This window comes from Acanthopagrus latus, chromosome 15 (genome assembly GCF_904848185.1).
Source record: "Acanthopagrus latus isolate v.2019 chromosome 15, fAcaLat1.1, whole genome shotgun sequence".
In the NCBI taxonomy this organism is placed as follows: Eukaryota; Metazoa; Chordata; class Actinopteri; order Spariformes; family Sparidae; genus Acanthopagrus; species Acanthopagrus latus.
The window spans coordinates 5,331,301-5,350,722 of record NC_051053.1 but is presented as its reverse complement, the minus strand read 5'-3'; the positions used below and the strand labels follow the sequence as shown (position 1 = coordinate 5,350,722).

At 41.4% G+C, this 19,422-nt stretch overlaps 2 protein-coding genes across 4 annotated transcripts; both read left to right on the top strand.

Annotated features, from left to right (window-relative positions):
* The first annotated feature begins 1,144 nt into the window (after positions 1-1,144).
* Positions 1,145-7,379, top strand: eif4ebp2 (eukaryotic translation initiation factor 4E binding protein 2). The gene is made up of 3 exons (XM_037123227.1): positions 1,145-1,902; positions 3,507-3,686; positions 5,314-7,379. Exons 1-3 carry the CDS (start codon positions 1,770-1,772, stop codon positions 5,343-5,345), a joined length of 345 nt encoding a protein of 114 aa, XP_036979122.1. The 5' UTR covers positions 1,145-1,769; the 3' UTR covers positions 5,346-7,379.
* Positions 7,380-9,317: 1,938 nt separating this feature from the next.
* rps24 (ribosomal protein S24) lies at positions 9,318-12,719 on the top strand. 3 transcript variants are annotated; one of them, XM_037123224.1, is made up of 7 exons: positions 9,318-9,386; positions 10,074-10,139; positions 10,234-10,443; positions 10,983-11,096; positions 11,383-11,385; positions 12,054-12,074; positions 12,624-12,719. In XM_037123224.1, exons 1-6 carry the CDS (start codon positions 9,384-9,386, stop codon positions 12,057-12,059), a joined length of 402 nt encoding a protein of 133 aa, XP_036979119.1. In that variant the 5' UTR covers positions 9,318-9,383; the 3' UTR covers positions 12,060-12,074; positions 12,624-12,719. The 3 variants fall into 3 exon arrangements, with proteins under 3 accessions (XP_036979119.1, XP_036979120.1, XP_036979121.1); XM_037123225.1 differs by lacking the exon at positions 11,383-11,385 and having other exon boundaries at positions 12,624-12,691; XM_037123226.1 differs by lacking the exons at positions 11,383-11,385; positions 12,054-12,074 and having other exon boundaries at positions 12,624-12,714.
* Positions 12,720-19,422: the final 6,703 nt, after the last annotated feature.

Here is a 19,422-nt window from a genome sequence, read left to right as displayed (position 1 = left end):
AAAGGTGGAGAGTAATGATGAATATTTACTCAAGTGCTGTTCTTTGGTGCAGTACTGCCCTACTTCAGTATTTTCATTATCATGGGAGTCGTTGTCTTAAGATGCTCCTCCTCTGCTAAAACACAATGAAATATACCTTGGAGTGAGTGATGTCAAAATGTAATGATAAAAGGCTGGAGAAGCTTCTTTCTTTGTGTCTTTGTCTGGGGGGAAAAAAAAAACAAAAAACAGAAACCTGCCCATGTGACTGTAACTGAAGCATCACAACTGTATCCAAGTGTTGCCAGGTAAGGACGGTGAGCATGAGAAGGTGGAGAAGACAGAAGTCTTGCTCTTACACAGAGCGATGAGATCTACAAGAGAGAGAGTACAAGATAGTGTCTTGACAACAGCACCCAGGGGAGACTGTGCTGTGGACTGTGTTCTGATCCTTTCCAGATTGTAACAAGGGTGATATTAATCCTTCAGAATAAGAGACAGACAGATATTGTGTCTGAGTATTTAATTTCTATCATTTGAACTGAGATTGTAATCCTTCTCATCCTGACTAGATGCAACACATTTTCTGTTTACTGCAACATCATTTTCTCCTACTTCATTCTTCCAATGCACCACAGTTCAGAGGCTTTTTGCTCCACTATATTTACTTGGCACCTTTTTACTTTGCTGATTAAGATTAATAACACAAAATGTAATCAACAATTAGATTATGATGTATCATTTTTAACAGAGATAATGCTGTACAGATTCCTGGGTGTGATGTAAACTTTGTTTCAAACTATTGAAACATCATGGATATATAATACAGAAGTAACACAATTCTCTGTATAAAGCTATGACAAGGTTAAGACAATGCCTATGCCAAAAAAAAAAAATCATGAACTTTTCTAGTCAAATTGAAAAACGTGACTGTTAAACTTTATTGAACTCTTTCCTGCAAGTACAAAAATGTGGATCCTCACCTTTCATCTAATTTGTTCTTGTGAATCCCTGCAAACATAGGGGTAAAAAAAAAAGTTTACATATTAAGCTATACATCTGGAAATATCAACTTTTTCTAACAGCAACTTTGTTGTTCAAAAGGCACGTGAATGCAGCATCAACCAATGGGCTTGATTTGACTTCACCAATTTGCCAGACAGGCGACAATTATCTTTTCTTAGGCAAGTGAGGTGTTTTTTTTTTGTTTGTTTTTGTGATGATCCAGTTTCCAAACCTGATCAAAAATAATTTTCTCGCCCATGTGTATTACTTGCGATTCGATGGAAAGGAACACTTAAATGAGATACGTTTCTCTTTTGTAAATTGTAATTTTATAGTTCTTTTTATTTTTCTGCATTTGTTTGTTTTGTTGCCATCTGTGAACATTTTCTTTGGTGTCATGGAAGGAGTTGAGTTGAGGTGAAGAAGAAATATCATAGAATAGTACAGTAAAATATAAACTCGGTTTTCAGTCTGTCTGCAGAATATTTCCACTAAAACACGAAGAATAAGGACAGATTTGTCACGATGAAAGATAACAGGTATCTGCCAGGGACAGTCCGTCGCGGCACCGCGCCGCTGACTTCACATCCGCCCGCAGCGCGCCGTGCTTCCTGCCTTGGCGAGGGAGGGGACGGTGCTGACGGCTGGGAGGACGAGAGGAAAGACAAGAAAGCCTTTGGGAAGATAAACAGAGTGGGGAACGGCCCGGGTTTCCACCGTCCGTCGGGAAATAAACACCACATTTTTTCGTAGCTGCTGGATTTGTCACCCAATCGGCGCTGAAAATGTCGTCCAGTCGTCAGTATAGCGAGAGCAGGGCCATCCCGACCAGGACGGTGTTGATCAACGACACAACGCAGCTACCTCATGACTATTGCACCACCCCTGGAGGCACTTTATTCTCTACCACTCCCGGAGGTAAGAGGACGCCCCGGCTGTCCTGTCATATTTTTCAATAAAATGGAGGACAGTGAACTCTCCGTGCTGTCTGTGCTCTCACCGAGCCTCCGAGCTAACTGTTGATGCCACAGGCCTCACGTTAGCCTGCCTTGTCATCCCTATCAAAACAAAAACAAAGCTTAGTCCCGCCCCCCGTGTTCCGAGGCTGCTGCCCGATTGGCTGGTCTGCGGCGCAGAGCTTGTGACGCGTGCACTGTAGTATTATGTGTTATTGTGTTAGAACGAAAAAGGCGAAATAGCCAAACATGTCAGACAGGAGTGTGGCAACCAGATGTTTAAGAGCAAATACTGCACGTCGTCTGCGTGTCATAGTGTTAGAAGTCATTTCAGTGATTCGTTTCAGACTAAATAAGGAAGTAGACAAAAATCCAGCAAGGATACTGTACACCTTCAACTGCATGACTGAGATATGTTATTTTAACACAATAGTGTAAGCTTGCCTAAAATCTGTGTAGAAACTGCATGTGAATTAAATAGAGCCTTTTCTGTTGTGCTTGAAAACCAGCTGAAAAAGACTAATTATCATCATAACAAGTTTTCTGTCAATCAACAAATCGTTTTAGCTCTAAATGACACAGACCTGTTGTTTGAGTGCAGTCCTCTCTGAACTGGGAGAATAGAGCCGTTGTAAGGGGGCCCACATAATCGGGCACAATTATTGCATAATTGCCTCATTTTAATCATCAAATCAGATCATAATCAAATTATTTTTAAAAAAAAATTCCATTCACCTGTTCCAAAACAGCTGAATGAAACAAGTAGAAAATGTCATATGTCCATCACTATTACCATCACTTGAGGTTTGACTGGTGCTCTTTTAATGACATTTCGCTGTGCTCCCTTCTGCTTAATGGCTCCTGAGTGGAGACAAAAGCACCAACAGCTTTTTATCCAACGGCGCAGAAAAAGAAACACAATGTTTCTGTTTAAGGATATGAAGTCATCACTCACCATTATTGGTTGACACTTACCCGCTGACTATATTTTCACGGTCGTGACAGCCCTGCCATGAAGCGAAACTAGAGCCGGAGCAGCCTGTAATCACAGCAGACATCTTGACCTGACAGGTGTTGCTGATGAAAATGAACTGCTTCGCTGCACCGCAGTAATGTCTGGATGCGAGCCATCGTTATCTTCATTAGATCCACACGCGCTCCTCTTGCATGATTTGACACAGTCAAAATGTCCGATGTGTAAAAGGTCGGCGAAGCTGTTGAGATTGACGTTGACCAGATTTTTGCCAAAGTACACGATTTATGAAAGAAGATTCACAGGACTTAGTTAGCATCTTGTCAGTCTCGTACTGTCAGAATAGCAGGAGAACACTGTGTCCAGTCACTTTTGCTGCTTCAACCTTTTTTTTGTTTTCTTCTTCCTCTGCAGACTGGAACTAGAAACGGTTAAAGTCTTTACTGAGGAACACTCGTTGTAAGAAAGTTAGATGTTGACAGAGCAGCTTGAATCTGTGCCATCTGGATGATGCTGCGCCTTTGGTGTCGCAACACATTTAATTGTACCGTAGCATCGCAAACATCCCAACCTTTGTGTGTGTCCTGTTGCAGGAACCCGGATCATCTATGACCGTAAGTTCCTACTGGACAGGCGCAATTCCCCTATTGCCCAGACTCCCCCGGCTCACCTGCCTGTCATCCCTGGAGTGACCAGCCAAAATGTCCTCAGAGAGAACAAGAAGAATGAAGCCAACAACCACATCAACAACCATGATGGGAAGCCCACAAACGGTAACATTTACGGGGCTGTGCGATGGTGACAAAAATCTCATGCCCCAGTATAGTTCATTTTGTGTGAGTGATATCAATACATGTCACAATCCAGCACATTTCCTGTTACGTTTATGAATAAATAGTTGTTACAAAGTGACCAAATGAAATGGCCCATTTTTAAATAAAAATGTTGAAGTAAACACGACTAATTAAAGGTACTGAAAGTGAGCATTGGCCTAAAATGAGGGCTGATGTGAACCCTTTGAAGCTGCCGCCATAACCATGGTAATTAACGAAGCTTCGGGTTTGGAAGAGGAAGGCGATGTTGCTCTGGCTGCGCCGGAAAGAGAGGTAAAAGGAAATGGATGAAGCCTGATTAGCACCAGCAAACATTAACATGCGCAAAAACGCAGTCCTGTGAGCACGGGGCTGCGTCCAACATGACCTCGACCTTCCCTTAATGAGTGCTGCAGCTCAACAGTGACTCCCTTATCAACTTGACTTTTGTAACTCAGGAGGCGGGGATGGAATACACGGTGAGCGATGTCGCCTCTCCTGTCCTCGTCTCTCATTAGACTAATGGATTCACGAATAGAGAAGTAAAAAAAAAAAAAAAGATCACTGATGTAGCTTCAGATATCAGTGGGAAATTCTTTGTATGATTTTCTGGTCCATGTCAGACTGTTTTGGCTGTGGCTCAGGAGGTAGGGCAGGTCGTCTTGTTATCGGAAGGTGGCTGGTGCGAATCCCCGGCTCCCCTAGCTGCATGTCGAAGTATCCTTGAGCAAGATGCCGAACCCCAAATCGCTCCACGCAAGCAGGCTGGCACCTTGCATGGCAACCTCTGCCACCGGTGTATGAACGTGTATTGAATGGGTGAATGTGTTGTAAAGTGCTTTGAGCTGTCTGTAGACTGGGAAAGTGCTATAGAAACGAAAAGAAAGTCTGTTTACCATTCACACCCGAACCACGTCCATGCGACAGAAGTAGCCGCTCATTTAGGTCCAAGCTCCTTGTTTTATCTTGGCTGTTCGGAGTCCTTTTCCTGTTTCCTGGAATTACCCACGGAAAAGATGCCAAGGATCCTACAATGACAGGCGCATATGAAAAAGACAGTTGTCTATCATCAAACCATATTTATCATCATATCACACAGCCTTAAAATTGAGTAACCTTTTATAGAAGGGATTGTTTTGTTATTAAAGTCACCAAACTAGGGTCGTAGTGGTATGTGATCTCCATGGTACAATAACCATGTCAGAAAAAATCAGTGTCAAACTATATAGTATAGTATAGTATTACACAACTGTTATTATGATTATCAGTCATCGAGGTCTGAAAAGGAATAAAAATAGAAATGTTTTTTGGTGGAACGAACGCTTTGTTACAATTTAACAAAATATTGGTGTCCTGACAGACATGCGATTTGAAATGAACTTTGAATTAAAAAATGTAAACAATATAATAACCATCCTTTTTTTTTTTTCCCCTCGCTATTTACCGCCGCAGCCTTCTACCAAACCCTCTCTTCACAAACACACACCCTCCGATGTAGTCGCTGTTCCACTTAATAACTGCCAGTTTACCCAAACCTGTTCTCGACGTGTCTCAACTCCTTTCTGGCTTTTTTCCTTTTGTCTTACAGGTGACGATGCTCAGTTTGAAATGGACATCTAACAGACTGGGAACCTCACCAGCAAAAGCAAATGACCTGGCATCACACGTGCCAGTGGCTTGGCTTGTAGAAACCAATGTTGTGAGCCCTCATGGCAGCCATCTTCTTTAGCTCTCTGTCTCGCTGCTGGATGTAATGTGTGTAAACCATGGGGATTCAGTGTATCATACATACAGGTACAGTGTGGCCAACTCTGGAGAACTGGGTTCATTTGTATAGACTTCGGTGTTTACCAGTCGCTGTACAAATGAACAACCACACAGCAAATGGGGGCAGGCCTGAATACTATGTAACCAGACACATTGTCCAGTATGTCGATCACAGTGCTCATCTTAAAGCTTCTGTGAGTCAGGATCTTTAACAGAGCACACCGTAAAACTGATCATATTCCACGTTAATTGGGGGAGGAGGTGGTAATTTCGAGTACTGGCCTTAGAATCAGTCAAAAGCTTTGATATTCATCACAGTCTTTGGTTTTGAAGACCCATGTTAAGCATGTTATTTAAGTGATTTTTATTTCTTTTTTTTTTTTGGAACTACTTGAAAAGCTCCACAATCTTTTATCGGTTGTCTGGTCTAGTTTCCCGTGATGGTATGTAAAAGGGATGCTGTGTTTTTACTTTGCAGTTAGGTGTTAACATTTGATGCCATTCCAAGATTTTAGCTTCCTTTACCGACACAAGCCTGTGTGAGTTTCCGATTTTTCAGGGGAAAAACTTTTATTGTTTTTCATCTTAGGCCGTAATTTTAAATTCTTTTGTAATAATGAGATGATTGTATTTCCCACTTTCATACAGATCTAATGATAAATTCGGCAAGCTTTTAATTCAAAAATTCTATTTGTGTAGTTTAACAATATCAAGCCACTATGGTGACCTTGCTATATAGATCCATTCACACATCTCACTCCTGAAAGGGAAAAGTGTTTCTGTTCAGATTTAGGGGTCACTTTGACGCAGCTGGTTTTGTTTTGGCGGGAGCTTTGTCTTCAATTTGATAACTCTAGCAAAGGTGTCAATGGTTAATATCCCAATTTTAAGTTTTTGGGTAAAATACAAGAAGACTTTTGAAAAAACTTGAAATAATCCAGATGTTTTATATGCATTTTATTTTTGAATACAGTTTTAGTATTGATGGCATTTGTTGGGGTAAGAGCACTGTCAAGCCTCTGAATGAGTTCAAAGTGTCAAGGAACCAGAAGACATTGTTTGCATCAGGCTTGACGGATGCCGTCCCTTAATCTACAAACCTGTCCCCAGTGTCCTTAATCCACTTAACATTACCTTATTCTTTTTCGTGTGTCATGTGTGCCCATGCCTTACTTTGAATCAAATGCAACGACAAACTGGGTTCCTTGTCATCAATTTGTACTTTCCGACAGATGTTTATTTTTTCACTGCAACATCGAACAGGTAACATTGTACTCGGCAATTGAGCAGAAGAAGAACTTTTATGTTTTTTTGGGTTTTTTTTCTATATCATTTCCTTTTCCTCAAGCAGCTGTGAAGCTGCGTGATGGGGAATATTTCATTTTTTTTGGATTCTGAAGTAAAGTTTTTTACACCAACATCATAGTCCTGTCTGCTAAGTAGCAGCTCTGAAGTTGGCAAATAAACCGCCTCAAACTACTTTAATTTTTCACTCATACCATGCATTTGTTTGTCTGTATGACTGGAACCACTGAATGACTGAAATGATGTCTATCAAAGATTTTATTTTTTCTTTCTGGCTTTGTAATTAATTCAGGCCATGTTTTGACGACAAACACATCAAGGGGGTTGCTTGAACCCAATTGGCATTGCACATTTTTTGGCGATAAGACTCTTTATAGTACGGCATCATAATTCAGTTTGCAGACTTAATTTCAGATCGGTTTGGTTTGACAATGAGGGCTTAACATTGTGTGTTGAAAGAGATTTGAAACAAACTTACTGTAACTTTCTGTTCTGATTTCAAATAACTTTATTTTAAATGAAACTCCAATGCCAGTGGACACTGTTGCTGCAAGATCAATAAAGTTCCGTAACAAAGGAAAATATGTTGTTATGTTTTTACTGGCCGTTATGCTCTCTGTGTTTCAGTAAGGAGCAGGAATCTTTCATGTTTGTTTTTCACCACAATGTCTTTTAGCCTCAGTAACACTGATTCATGCTTTTTCCAGAGTGGAGCCACATCTGAAATATCACATTACAAGTACTCATTAACGATCTGAAAATAAAACCTCTTTGTAAAGCATTTTGTTTGTACCCCCTAGTTGTCGCGTCCATGGGCCTCGGCTTGATTTTAGACAGCTTACTGTTTTTGATAGAAGATAGAGAAGACAGGCAATGTATGGAAATTATGTAAAGCGTTTAGATTGGTATACATGACCAACTGTCCTCTATAGCAGTTGTGCTCAAACCTTCTCCCTGGGAGAGCCAGAAGTGAAGCTAATGTCGTTTTTACATATACAACTACCAGCGTTGCTCTACAGCACATGATGCTACAGGATACTGCGTTACCTGAAGTGTCACTCTGCCGGCTGTGGTCAGATTGAATGAGGGACCACATAGACATTTTTTACATTATAATATTTTGACTTTTTTTTATTTTGTTATGGGTAAAAATAACTGACAGGCCAAACTGAACCCTATTACAAGCCAATTTTGGCCAGCAGGCCCCACTTCGGGGTAATAATAACTCTTCAAAAACAACTTCTACTTCATCCTCTTATGAACAGTCTTTTTATGTGCACATCCAAGCTTGGACTCGTAGCAGGGCAGAAATATCAACTGCCAAAGGGGTCCAAATTTTAATAAAGCAGCCTCAGACATCGCAGGTTTGCTGCATGTCAGCTGGTTTTGGTCATTTGATTCGTTGCAAATTTGAAGGAATTTAAATCACTGCAATACAAAATCATCCGTCCTGCAGATGGCCACTGTGTTAACATTTAGTTTTAAGCGATTCACTATTGCTTAATACTTAATTTTAACCTAACATGCAGTCTACTGTGTTCACATGCTACATATTCTTAAATAAAATTGGGTTAAATAAGAAAGAACCAACTGTAACTGAAGGGGCCAGGTCGAGCACAACTGTTTGGTTAAGAAGCTGCCATTGGCAGGCTGTTGTGTGCAGTGTAGCTTAGCGTACTTGAATGTGCAATATAAAAGATTTTTTGTTGAAAACATGACAAAAAAAGGAAAAAAATTACCAGCAAAGGAATAACAGTTTTGACATTATGACATCTATGTATTGTGTTGCAATGTATCATACAATACTAGCCTGGGCTCCCTCCATCCAAGGCCCCTTTAGCACAGTAGCAGCAACAATCCCCCAGTGCTCTTAACTCCCATTGCGCACTGCTAGCTGCAAAGCTAACTGAGCTAACTGGCTAATAGCAGCTACAGTTAGCAGCAGTTAGCTGTTACTCTGGTGACATCCTGAGCCCTATTTGTTTTGAGCATTATTTTGTGGCCGTTTACATACTGCATCTTTGAAAGGAACATTACAAAATGTGTAGACCCAACACACAGTTCTTTGGTATAGTTTCCTGACTACAGTGTACTTCTGTGGCGTTATTACTGACAGTCAACTTCTTTATGTTGTGGTCACGGTGTGGTGCGGTATGAGTGACGCCTAGTGGACTAAACATTAACAGCAGCTGGTGTTTCCCTCGATGTAAGTTTACCTCCTGCATGTGTAATTTTTAGCAACAGTATTTAAAGATGTAACATCCGAACAGCCTACGTTTTATAGAGCTGCCAGCATGAACGCTGGAGGGAATGAAATATTTTGATGCCGGAAAATAATGTCAGGCTTTGCATTCATGCGCTGATGTTTCAAGCTTCTTCTTTATGTAACGCATTTCAAATACAATAGCTGTATATAACATGTATTGACACAAACATAGAATAATTTCACAGAGTTGTTTATTTTTCAGTTGCGTTTTTACATCAGGCAATGCGAGAACGAGCCATCTCATTTTTCTGCAGGCATTAATCCGGTCGCCTGCTGGTCCTTCCTCCTTTTCTACGTCCCTGAGCGAGGCCGGCGTCAAGATGGTGAGTCTTGTGGCAAAAATGATAGTAAAATCCGTTCAACATCGAGGCCATCCGTGCAACGACATACATTTCATGCCAATTAAATGATAGTTTAAGTGTCCCTCATAGTAAAATATAAATATTGATGTGGTACGACACGATATGAGTGGAAATAACAACAGCTTCTTCTCAATGCTATCCTGATTGTGTTTCCACCCGGACGTGATACAGGCTGTATTTACCTGTTCGGGGTTAGGTTGTACAGTTATAACAATGGGTTTTTATTTCTTTTGAAACACTACAGCATACGGTCGAGCTACGCGGTTGTTCAAAGAGACACTGCAGAATTTAGAGTCGGGAAAATTATAAAATATGAACGTCAAGTGATGGGTCCTAGCGGCTAACGTTAGCATATGCTACACTGCCAAGTTAGACATGGCAGGGCCCTCGTGAAGTGAGAAAGCATGTGAAATTACAACAGTAGTGCTCAACTTTAGCAATTGGCGTATGGTTGTTAGATAAACAGACCATATTGAGGTTCCAGAAACATCAGAGTTGTAATGTTAGCGAGCTAGCTTAGCCAATGTGATGACAGGGGTTGTCAGTAGTGAAACAGTGTAGAGGTCCGTTCACAAGTGTTTAGACTACACATGCAACTAGTCAGTATTTTGTGGTAATGATGATCTGTAACCCTTCTCCCATCTTTAGAATGACACAGTGACAGTCAGGACCCGCAAGTTCATGACGAACCGGCTGCTTCAGAGGAAGCAAATGGTAAGGTTCTAAATTATTCTCCACTGTTCATTGTGTTGACGCCATCAAGAACTTTTTTCCCCATCATACACTAATTTATTCTCTCCCTGTGTAGGTCGTCGATGTCCTGCATCCCGGCAAGGCTACAGTCCCCAAGACTGAAATCAGGGAGAAGCTTGCAAAGATGTACAAGACCACCCCCGACGTTGTGTTCGTCTTTGGCTTCAGGACTCAGTTTGGTGGCGGCAAGACAACAGGCTTTGCCATGGTGTACGACTCCCTAGACTATGCCAAGAAGAATGAGCCCAAACACAGACTGGCCAGAGTGAGTTTCGCGTCTACATCAGCGCTTTGACAGTTTTATCCACAACGAGTCCCAGTCATATTAGAGATGTTCTGTGGGACCTCAAATGCAGTTTAATGGGATACAGCTTTTGACTGAAGGCCTTTGGTAGTATTGTAGAGGCTCTAAACTCACCCCTGAGTGCTCATGTACCACATTGCCCGTAAAGCATGCAATGTAGTTTGCGGAAGGCTGCAGATTGGCACATGAAAGTTACAGTGATGATGGTATAGTGGAAGGTGTGATGCTATTGGAAGCTGCACCAGAAAATGAAAGTTTATCATCCATAACTTGAATCAGAAACCGCATACTTGTTTGTAAGCAGTTGGATTAATTTATTTTAATGAAGATATGTGTACAGGTCCAAGTTATTTTATTGATGGTTCAAATGCACAATTTTTGCTTCTAGTCGTAGCATTTGCTTAAGTCTTAAACTGTCATTCTTGTGATATAGTCCAGTATGTTTACTAACCTGTTTTGTACATACTGGTTAAATCATGGTGTTCATTTGTGTTCCCCAGCATGGTCTCTATGAGAAAAAGAAGACCTCAAGAAAACAGCGCAAGGAACGCAAGAACAGGATGAAGAAAGTACGAGGCATCAAGAAGGCCAGTGTGGGCGCTGCTGGCAAAAAGGTATTGTGACTTTATATACTTTGTGCCAAGTGAATATCCCTAACCACGTATACAGTCTCCTTTTGGTCCTGTACAGAAGTGTTCCTGTCATATGTCCTGGGGAAGTGGATTGTCTTTCCTAATGTGTTAAGGGGAAGTCGTCATTTAATGCACTCGATTCTTTGATTTCATTGCACACCTATTCTTTTCCCAACCCTGCTAATCTTTGTTTTCCACAACTCTTTTACTGTTATAATTTTCTTTTTTCATCTTTCCAATCTTATCAAATGTTCTTCTGGAACTGTAGAAGGTAAATGCTGTTCATAAATAGACTAACTGCAGTGTGCAGATAATCCAGGAGTTATAGAAATAAGCTAACTCCTCCCTTTACACCTTCACCTACCCACCTGAGAGCCTTGATCCTTTTCCCTCCGAACGTACATGATGTATCCATGATGCATCTGATATGAAAGGGTTTGACCCTCCGATTCCTTGTCTAAATACTAATGAATACAAGTAAAAACCGAGAACTAATAGTGTTGTACACCCTGTTATTATAACCTAATTATAATGTGAGGCAATCCTACAGCTCATATTGAACAGTACTTTAAAAATCCAGTACTAATCAGTGAAATCCACCGATGTAGTGTTTATTTTAATCAAACCCTGTATACTCCTGTCCAGTCACTGGCCTATTGTTACCAAGAATGGATCTCTGAATTTCAAAAATTAGTTGAACTACTTTAATACTTTAGCCACAGTAGCAACTGTCTTGTAAAACATTGATAACATCCAACGATGTCGTCTAGCTTGCTTTTCATTGGCTTGGATCTTAATGTGGAACATGACCTGTGTAGTACATCCACTACACATCCATTCAGAGATCTTTTCTTTTCCATTTTTAAATTTCTACATGTTGACATTATTTTTGTTCCATCTGCTGTTCTTAATTTTGCTTCCCATGGATTTCTTTTGCAGAAATGAAGTGTCAGTGTGCAGGTATATAGAAGCAGAAAAGCATGGTGTGCCATTGTGTTGCACATCAGAAGCTGATAGAGCTGTGCCATGCATGTCAAGCCCTACTATTCCCTGCAGTTTTCCTTCCCATGTCCTTTCAAGACCCCTGCTAATAGGTTTTCCCCTGTCTACCCCACTCCTTTGTATCACTGTCACTGCTAAGACGGGCATATCCATTAGGCTCTGCCCATCCTGGCTTTCTTTAAATGGCTTCAACAACGCTTCAGATCTGTAGTTTATAGAAGCAGAAGTTGGGTGTAGCATGTGGATGTTAGTTTTCTTTGTGCATTGAGTGTGGAGAAACTGAACTAAAATCCTGCCATGGTGTGATTTTTTTTTTTTTTTTTTTTTTCTTAAAACATCTTAAACAAGTGATAGCAACATTTATTTATGTTCTTAAAAAATGTAAACTTAAGTATTGTCTGAAAACTTGTATACATTTTTGTTGTGTTCCTCTTAAACTTGTTGGTTGTATTTTCAAGAAAATCTTATTTCTGCTCTTGTATTAATTTCAATTTTATCTCTTTACAGTGAGCCCGGACATCCAGGGAGGGTCTCCGTGCTCAAGATGTTCTTGTATATTGTCATCAAATAAATTTCGAAAAAATTTGAAAAAAAAAAAGAAAATTGGTCTTGGGTTTATTCATTAACTACTTTCTGATTCCTCCATTTCGAGTTGAGCTCATATCTTGACTTTCAAATCAGTCTGAAGGCGTTTCTGTAAAAATGTTTGACTTGAGTGAGTGATGGCTAACCACTAACTTCCTAAATGACTATATTTATTGCATTTGTAAGGAAACTAGGGTTGTTTCTAGTACAAAGTATACTGTTCATGACAAGTAATTACCTTTGCCAAAGAGGTTTGTGTCTTTATCATTTCCCTTTGTTGTTGGTTTGTCAGTGAGATTACACAAGAAGTATTGAACGTATATTAACTTATTTTGAGGGAAGTTGGATAAAAGATGGGTCTCGGCCCAGAATACTTTTGGTGTGGCTCCAGATGTTCTCAAGGAATAAAGCACGGATCTTGATGAAAAGAAATCAGGTGTGTTTAGGTGCCTGGTATCAATGAACCAGTACGATTTGATGTAGTTCTGGTGATTTTAGATTATGGTTCAGTAGATATTGGTTATTAAAATTTAGAGTGATACAAGCAAGTTGAATTTAAGGGTTCTGTTGGACCTTAAGGGAATTGTGCAGTCTAGTAAGTGCCAGCCTAGTTTGGTTTTGATTGTGCAGTTTGACTGAAATTTTGAAATTTGATAGTGACATCTAGTGGGTTTTTAATGACATGACATCATGGCAGGCAATTTAATCTGTTTTCAGTTATCCATTGTAAACACTGTTTTAACTTGGCATGGTAATGTCAAACGTAATGTACTGAGATTATAAAAATCTTGTTGATCATTTTTTTGATTGTCACTCGACATGCAGACCAATCTGAGGCACATTGTGTCAGTTTTGTGCCTCATTAGATTGTCCTTATTTATGTACATTTTTTGATGGTTTTTTGACAATTCAGCTTTTCCAAATTGTTCTACCATTGTCACAGTAATGCTCTCAGATTTGCTCAAATGTTTAGCTGTAATAACCCAAAAAGGCCACATGAGGACTCCCTTTGTTGAAGAAAACGCGGGACTTGTTCTACACACTGAAGCCATCACTAGAAGTATTTACCCGTTGGATAAAGTATTCACCTCTAATTCATCCTAGAGGCAAAACCCCCTGACGGTTAAAATGTACTAACTCACACAGTAAAGGCCTGTCTGTGGGAGCGCGTGTGGACTTTTCCTGTTTATAAACACCTTTTGGAACAGAATGGATATCAGTCTGCACACTGTGACCTTTTAAGATAATTTGCATAGAAATACCCTGAGAGAGTGTGTAAATGAAGTGATTAAAATGCCAGGGAATGGTCTGTCCTCAGGGTAACCCTCCCTCCCCCTCCCCCTCCATCCCCCGTGCCCTCCTCTCAATGTCTACCGTTCTTTTATGGATATCAACGTTTTCCCCGTGCAGGAGCTGTAACCGGGCTAATTTCTCATAAGAAACTGAAGAGGAAATGTTAATCAAAGATGTATTGACTTCATTAATAATGAATGATACCATGCTGCAAGAATCCTGCCTGAAATCATGCAATAAAATGGTAAAGATGACAACTTGCAACCTCCGCTGACCTTCTGTGGGCCATCTGAAGTCCAGAATGGGGATATTTTTTTAATCTTGTGTGTACAAGATCTATAACTTCGCCACAAGATGAATAATTTATTTGCCCGGAATAAAAAAAAATATATATATACATAATCACATTGTTGGACTTCTGGACCCCTTTAACCTTCACTTTCGTGGCGGTAACACCCTCCCCAAGAGCGTTATCCAAAGTGCTGTGACTGCTGAATCCATATTAATGCAGCATCATCCTGTTAGAGACCTCCTTCACCCTCAGTGTTACACATATTATGTCTCCAACCCTGTAATTTGACATATTTTCATGCCCCTACTAAGTCTTGAATGTAGGGCAGACACTTCTCCACCAGAGTCCTCAGTGTCTACACCAGAAGGAGAAAAAAAAAGGGGAAGAACAGTAGCTTGGAGGCACTTCCATTGACACATTTTGAGTTGAGGGCTCTTCTTTCCCAGTAGGAAGGCCTATATATACACCCAGAAGCCCCTGTGGGCTTTCCTTCAATCGATGCCAGCTTGCTAAGATTAAACACTGACAGTTTGTCAAGATAATTTGGGCTCAAACACAACAGGAACAGAGGTTACTGTATCAACACCCCGTTGAACTGGTGTAAAGCTGAATCCGTTTCCCTGCAGGGCACCCAAATACTTCGACTTTTTTTTTTTATTTATTATTTTTTTTTCCTCAACAGAATCTTAAACCCACTATGACCCAGAAAACAGCAGGCGGCTTCATTTATCTCAGCTGAAGTGTGTGTTTGCGCCTCTGTGGAGGATGCGAGTGGGTGGGTGACTGTTGCGTATATGTGTGCGGAGGAGAAGAAAAGGTGCAGGGGACAGACGAGAGCTGTGGCTCTGTGGCGCTCTACTGGTGTGTGGCTGTGGGAGGTTTGACATAAGTGGAGCTTTCAGCCCAGGGAATGGTAACAGATGGTGCTGGGAAATTAAGCTCCTCTCTCCACAGCCCTGTCGCTCCATCCCTGGAGTCTCTCTCTACCTCTCTGTCTTTGTCTCTCCGTCTAGTTTCTCCTCTCCCTGCAGCGTCCCTTGTTTTTTTTGTTTTTTTTTTTTCAGCGTCTCTCCCTCATTCTGCTCGCTCCCCGTTCCTTATCTCTTGACCTCCCTCCTTTTGTTTTCTGTGGAATCAGTTTGCCTCCTCGCTCCTCCTGTGGTGTTTGTTAAAAAGGGGAAAGGAGGATGACATCAGAGGGATAATGAGCGCGGGCTCACGCAATGAGCAGGACATCGTCGCGAGGGTGGCGGGAAGAAATACGTTGAAAAGGGGACAGAAAAAGATGACGAGAGGGTGAAGATGAGAGATGATCCCTCAGACGATGGCGTGCGTCGTGTGCGCTGTGTGGTTAGCTGCAGGCCCCCAGGGACCACCCCAACACAAAACAAATAAAACCAGATAAAGGACTGCGTTCACCTCTGATTTCCTTCTGGGCAAGAAGGGGGAATATTCCTCTGCCTGCATGTACAACAAAGGTGTTTTTGCACTCAGGTTCATGATAGATGGTTATTAGGAACACATGTTTACGCCCTCACAACAGGTGCACTTTTAATGGCCTGTCTCTCTCCATGCAGAGAGCTGAGCTGCGGTATTATAAGGAGAAAATGAACAGAATTCCTGATGACTCACGGCGCGTTTTTGCCAGCACGTCCACGCACGTTATCAATAGATGTCAGAGGCTGTGATCTCAATATTGTGTCCAACAGTTCATTCATTTCTAACAATGCGGCTCTAAAAATAGAATTACATAGCGATTTGGTTTAGATTCCTTTCCCGTTTGGCGCTCTACCGCATTTAGGTTTATAATTGCCAAGCTGCCCCGTGTTTGTTTTGCATCCATCGGCTCCAAACTGTATGTTTTCATCGGGGCTGTGATCATTTCTGCACGGGGCAACTTGGTGCTGTAAAGTGTGTCCGGGCATCCGAGGATGCTATGCATCTTAATGAGGTATGTCTCTCTTGTTGGCCTCAGCAGGGGAATCATCACAGCTCATTTTGCAGTCCTGCAGTGTCCTATCAGCTTTGGCAGCCTGCACTAAGTTCACTCCATCTGCCAGTTGCTAGGTGCTGATATATAAAATGATCTGTGCCTTGGTAGCCCCTGAGCACCAGGGAAGTGATTTGCTTTTGAGGACAAACTGTGTTTCGTGAATCCTAATTATCCTCTTTGCATCACCAGCCTGACGTGGTTTTGTCATTTATCCCTCTGTGGAAGCGGCAGAGGAGGGAAAAATACAGCAGAGACTGCAGCAAACCTTACATCTGCCCAAACGGGGCACAGTATAGGCGCTCAATGCAACAATAGTATTTTCCATCAATCCCTTTTCACAGGTTCAGCGAGAGGTGAAAGAACTGATACCTGCTGTCTAATTCAAGCACCCTAACCGGTGTGCACATGTGAAAAATCACTTCTCGGTTTCAATCATGTGAGGTGTATTGAAACCGCTCTGTGGCCTTTTTTTTTCAGACTGCGAACATGCTGTCAGAGGCTCCAAGGACATCAGACCGCCGTAAAAAGCGTGTCAGCTCACCTGCCTCCCTAACACCCACCTACATCCTCATGAATTCTGTTCATTTCTGTTGGCGCGCCAAGATGGTGTGTTAAGCAGGAGGAAAAGGGGAGCAGGGGGAATTATGTGGATGGTTGTAGAAAAAGGCTTTTTGGCCGAAGGGGAGGTAAAGGAGAGAGGGAGAATCGGGGAGGGTGCGGTAATGAGAAAGGGCAGCAGATGTGAGTGACAGTATGATGGAATGCTCTGTGTGATAGCCACGCTGTACTCTCTGGACTGGGAGGTGTGTGTGTGTGTGTGTGTGTGTGTGTGTGTGTGTGTGTGTTTGTGCATGTGTGTGTCCTTGGGTTTTAGAAAGAAGGATACTCGATAAAAGCCTTATCAGGCTTGTGCAAAAATATAGTTATATGCCCTGCACACCATTTCCCAGGCAATTCATCATGGTCCATCAATTTGCCAAGAAAACCGAATTAAACCAAAATGCTAAATAATCCACCATTACATCATTATGTAATATACAAATATATTTGTTGTGGCTGTGCTAAGCTCATGTTGTCCCGCTCTGTTCTTGACATGATGTAAGTATTAATATTATTGCTAATCACAGGCTTAGCGATGCCGCTCTCATGCCTGTACGCTACCACAGGCAGCTGGCTGACTTAGCTTAGCTTAGCTTAGCACAGGGACTGGAAACATGGGATAATAGCTGGCAGGGCTCTGTCCAAACATGACAAAATCGGCCTACCAGCACCACTCAAAGTCACTTATTGAGAATATCTCATTTTTTTTAGTGGTCCGGCACACAACCCGTCATCAAACCACAATGTGTCAATTTTTTATTCATTAAAGGGAAAATTCACCCAAAAAATCAAAACAACGTAATGCTATTTGTCCACCTAGATTATATTCCAATATATTCAAGTGAAATCAGACATCTCTGTGGCCGACATCTCCTAAATTTGGCAACTCACACCCATACAACTGATGGATAAGGCTGTAGCTTCCCGTGAGTGGCATCGATCTCATCTTACTCTCGGCATGAATGCAAATGAGCCTATTTTTAAAATAATCTCAAACTGTTCCTTTAAATATCTTGGTCACACTCTTCAAAAGTCAATTATTTTCTCTTGTAAAGGCTTCAGCATGACATTTATGTGAATCCAGTAGGGATACTCAGAGAAACATAATTTGAAAAGCAAAGAGGAAAAAAAAAAAAAAATGACACGGCACAAACCCAAATGGTTTCTAACTTATCCCTATTCCGGAGACGTTAACCGCATAAGGGCAAATTTATAGATTCAATTCATGAACAAAATGCTCCCTCGAGCACGAGCCTGGTCCAGTTTTTCTTCAATCAATGAAACAAATTTGTGTTTGGGACTTAACGTTGCGTCGTGCAGCCTCCAAAGCATCAATATGACTGTGGTGCATGGTTTTCCAATAGCAGTCGCAAACCAAATTGTCTCAGTCTCTTGTGGGAGCGCCGCAGTTTGATACAGTCTCTGTATATCAGCGGAGAACGCGGTCAAATTCTAATGGACTTTATTCCTGGTGAGGGTGGGACAAGGCTGTGTTTGGACTACACACAGCACCCGGCTGTCTGCACGGCTGAGTTATTCTGCCATTTTTCAGCCCGTGCACATTCCTCCACTCATTGGTATTCCTGTTCATATTACCCTCTTCAATCAGCAGCAGAGAAGCTCTGATTAATGGCAACAGTGAGAGCAATCTCCCAGTGATTCATTAAACAGGACTGGCATGAATAAAAAGGGAGATTTGCTCATATTGCCTCTCAGATCCCATAATATGTTCTGTCGCTGGAGAGATGCATAATTCATGGTGTTGTTAGTGGCTCTCTCAACGTATCCCCACATACAGTACATAGAGCGGTATGAAACGAGCGAAAAAAAAGTCTAATTACTCGTCATCACCACATCAGGTCACAGTTGGAGTAATTTATGTACTGCGTTGGAGTTTGGGACTCTCAATTTACGCTGCAGTTTTTTTTTTTGTTTTTTTTTCGACTCTTACCCAAGTCATTAAAATGGAAGAGGTCTTATAACGACCGTTTGACTGATCATCTTATCGCTGGACCATTTTGCGGCAATCCAGAGCCTCAGCTTGTCGAGATGAAGACACTTTTAAGAAACATTAAAGTGGCTATTCTGCACAGGAAACCAAATATTAATTTTGACATAAGCTATCTAACGTCTATCTCTAGTGGGCTCTCTATCAAAACAAAACAAAGGTTATGCAGGAGTCTGCTAGAGAGCGAGAGAGAGCCAGAACCATCAACCATTCTGTCCTGATCCGGAACCATTTACCAATGGGAGGTGAGCCCAGATATTACTTTTAAACTTTTCTGGTTAAAAAGTGGACTTACTTCACTCCTGTTTATCAACCTGACTGCAGCAGCCATCCCCAAAAGTGAAAATGTACTTGACTTGTGTTTGAGGCATTGCTAACCAATTTGGGCTTCCAGCTGATGTACAGCAATACCCACAAAATACTTATCAGGATGAACTAGAATTGTGCCATATTTTAGCCCATCTGTAACTCATAATAATGTACCGGATAAGTAATCCACTATAATAACATCATATTTCTGTACTTGCTGACTCAA

Bases quoted from the DNA above. Each gene is read 5' to 3' on its own strand.
- eif4ebp2 (XM_037123227.1), top strand. From the start codon at position 1,770: ATGTCGTCCAGTCGTCAGTATAGCGAGAGCAGGGCCATCCCGACCAGG. The intron at 1,903-3,506 runs GTAAGAGGACGC...GTCCTGTTGCAG, and splicing joins ATTCTCTACCACTCCCGGAG to GAACCCGGATCATCTATGAC. The intron at 3,687-5,313 runs GTAACATTTACG...TTTGTCTTACAG, and splicing joins TGATGGGAAGCCCACAAACG to GTGACGATGCTCAGTTTGAA.
- rps24 (XM_037123224.1), top strand. The intron at 10,140-10,233 runs GTAAGGTTCTAA...CTCCCTGTGTAG, and splicing joins TGCTTCAGAGGAAGCAAATG to GTCGTCGATGTCCTGCATCC. The intron at 10,444-10,982 runs GTGAGTTTCGCG...TGTGTTCCCCAG, and splicing joins CCAAACACAGACTGGCCAGA to CATGGTCTCTATGAGAAAAA.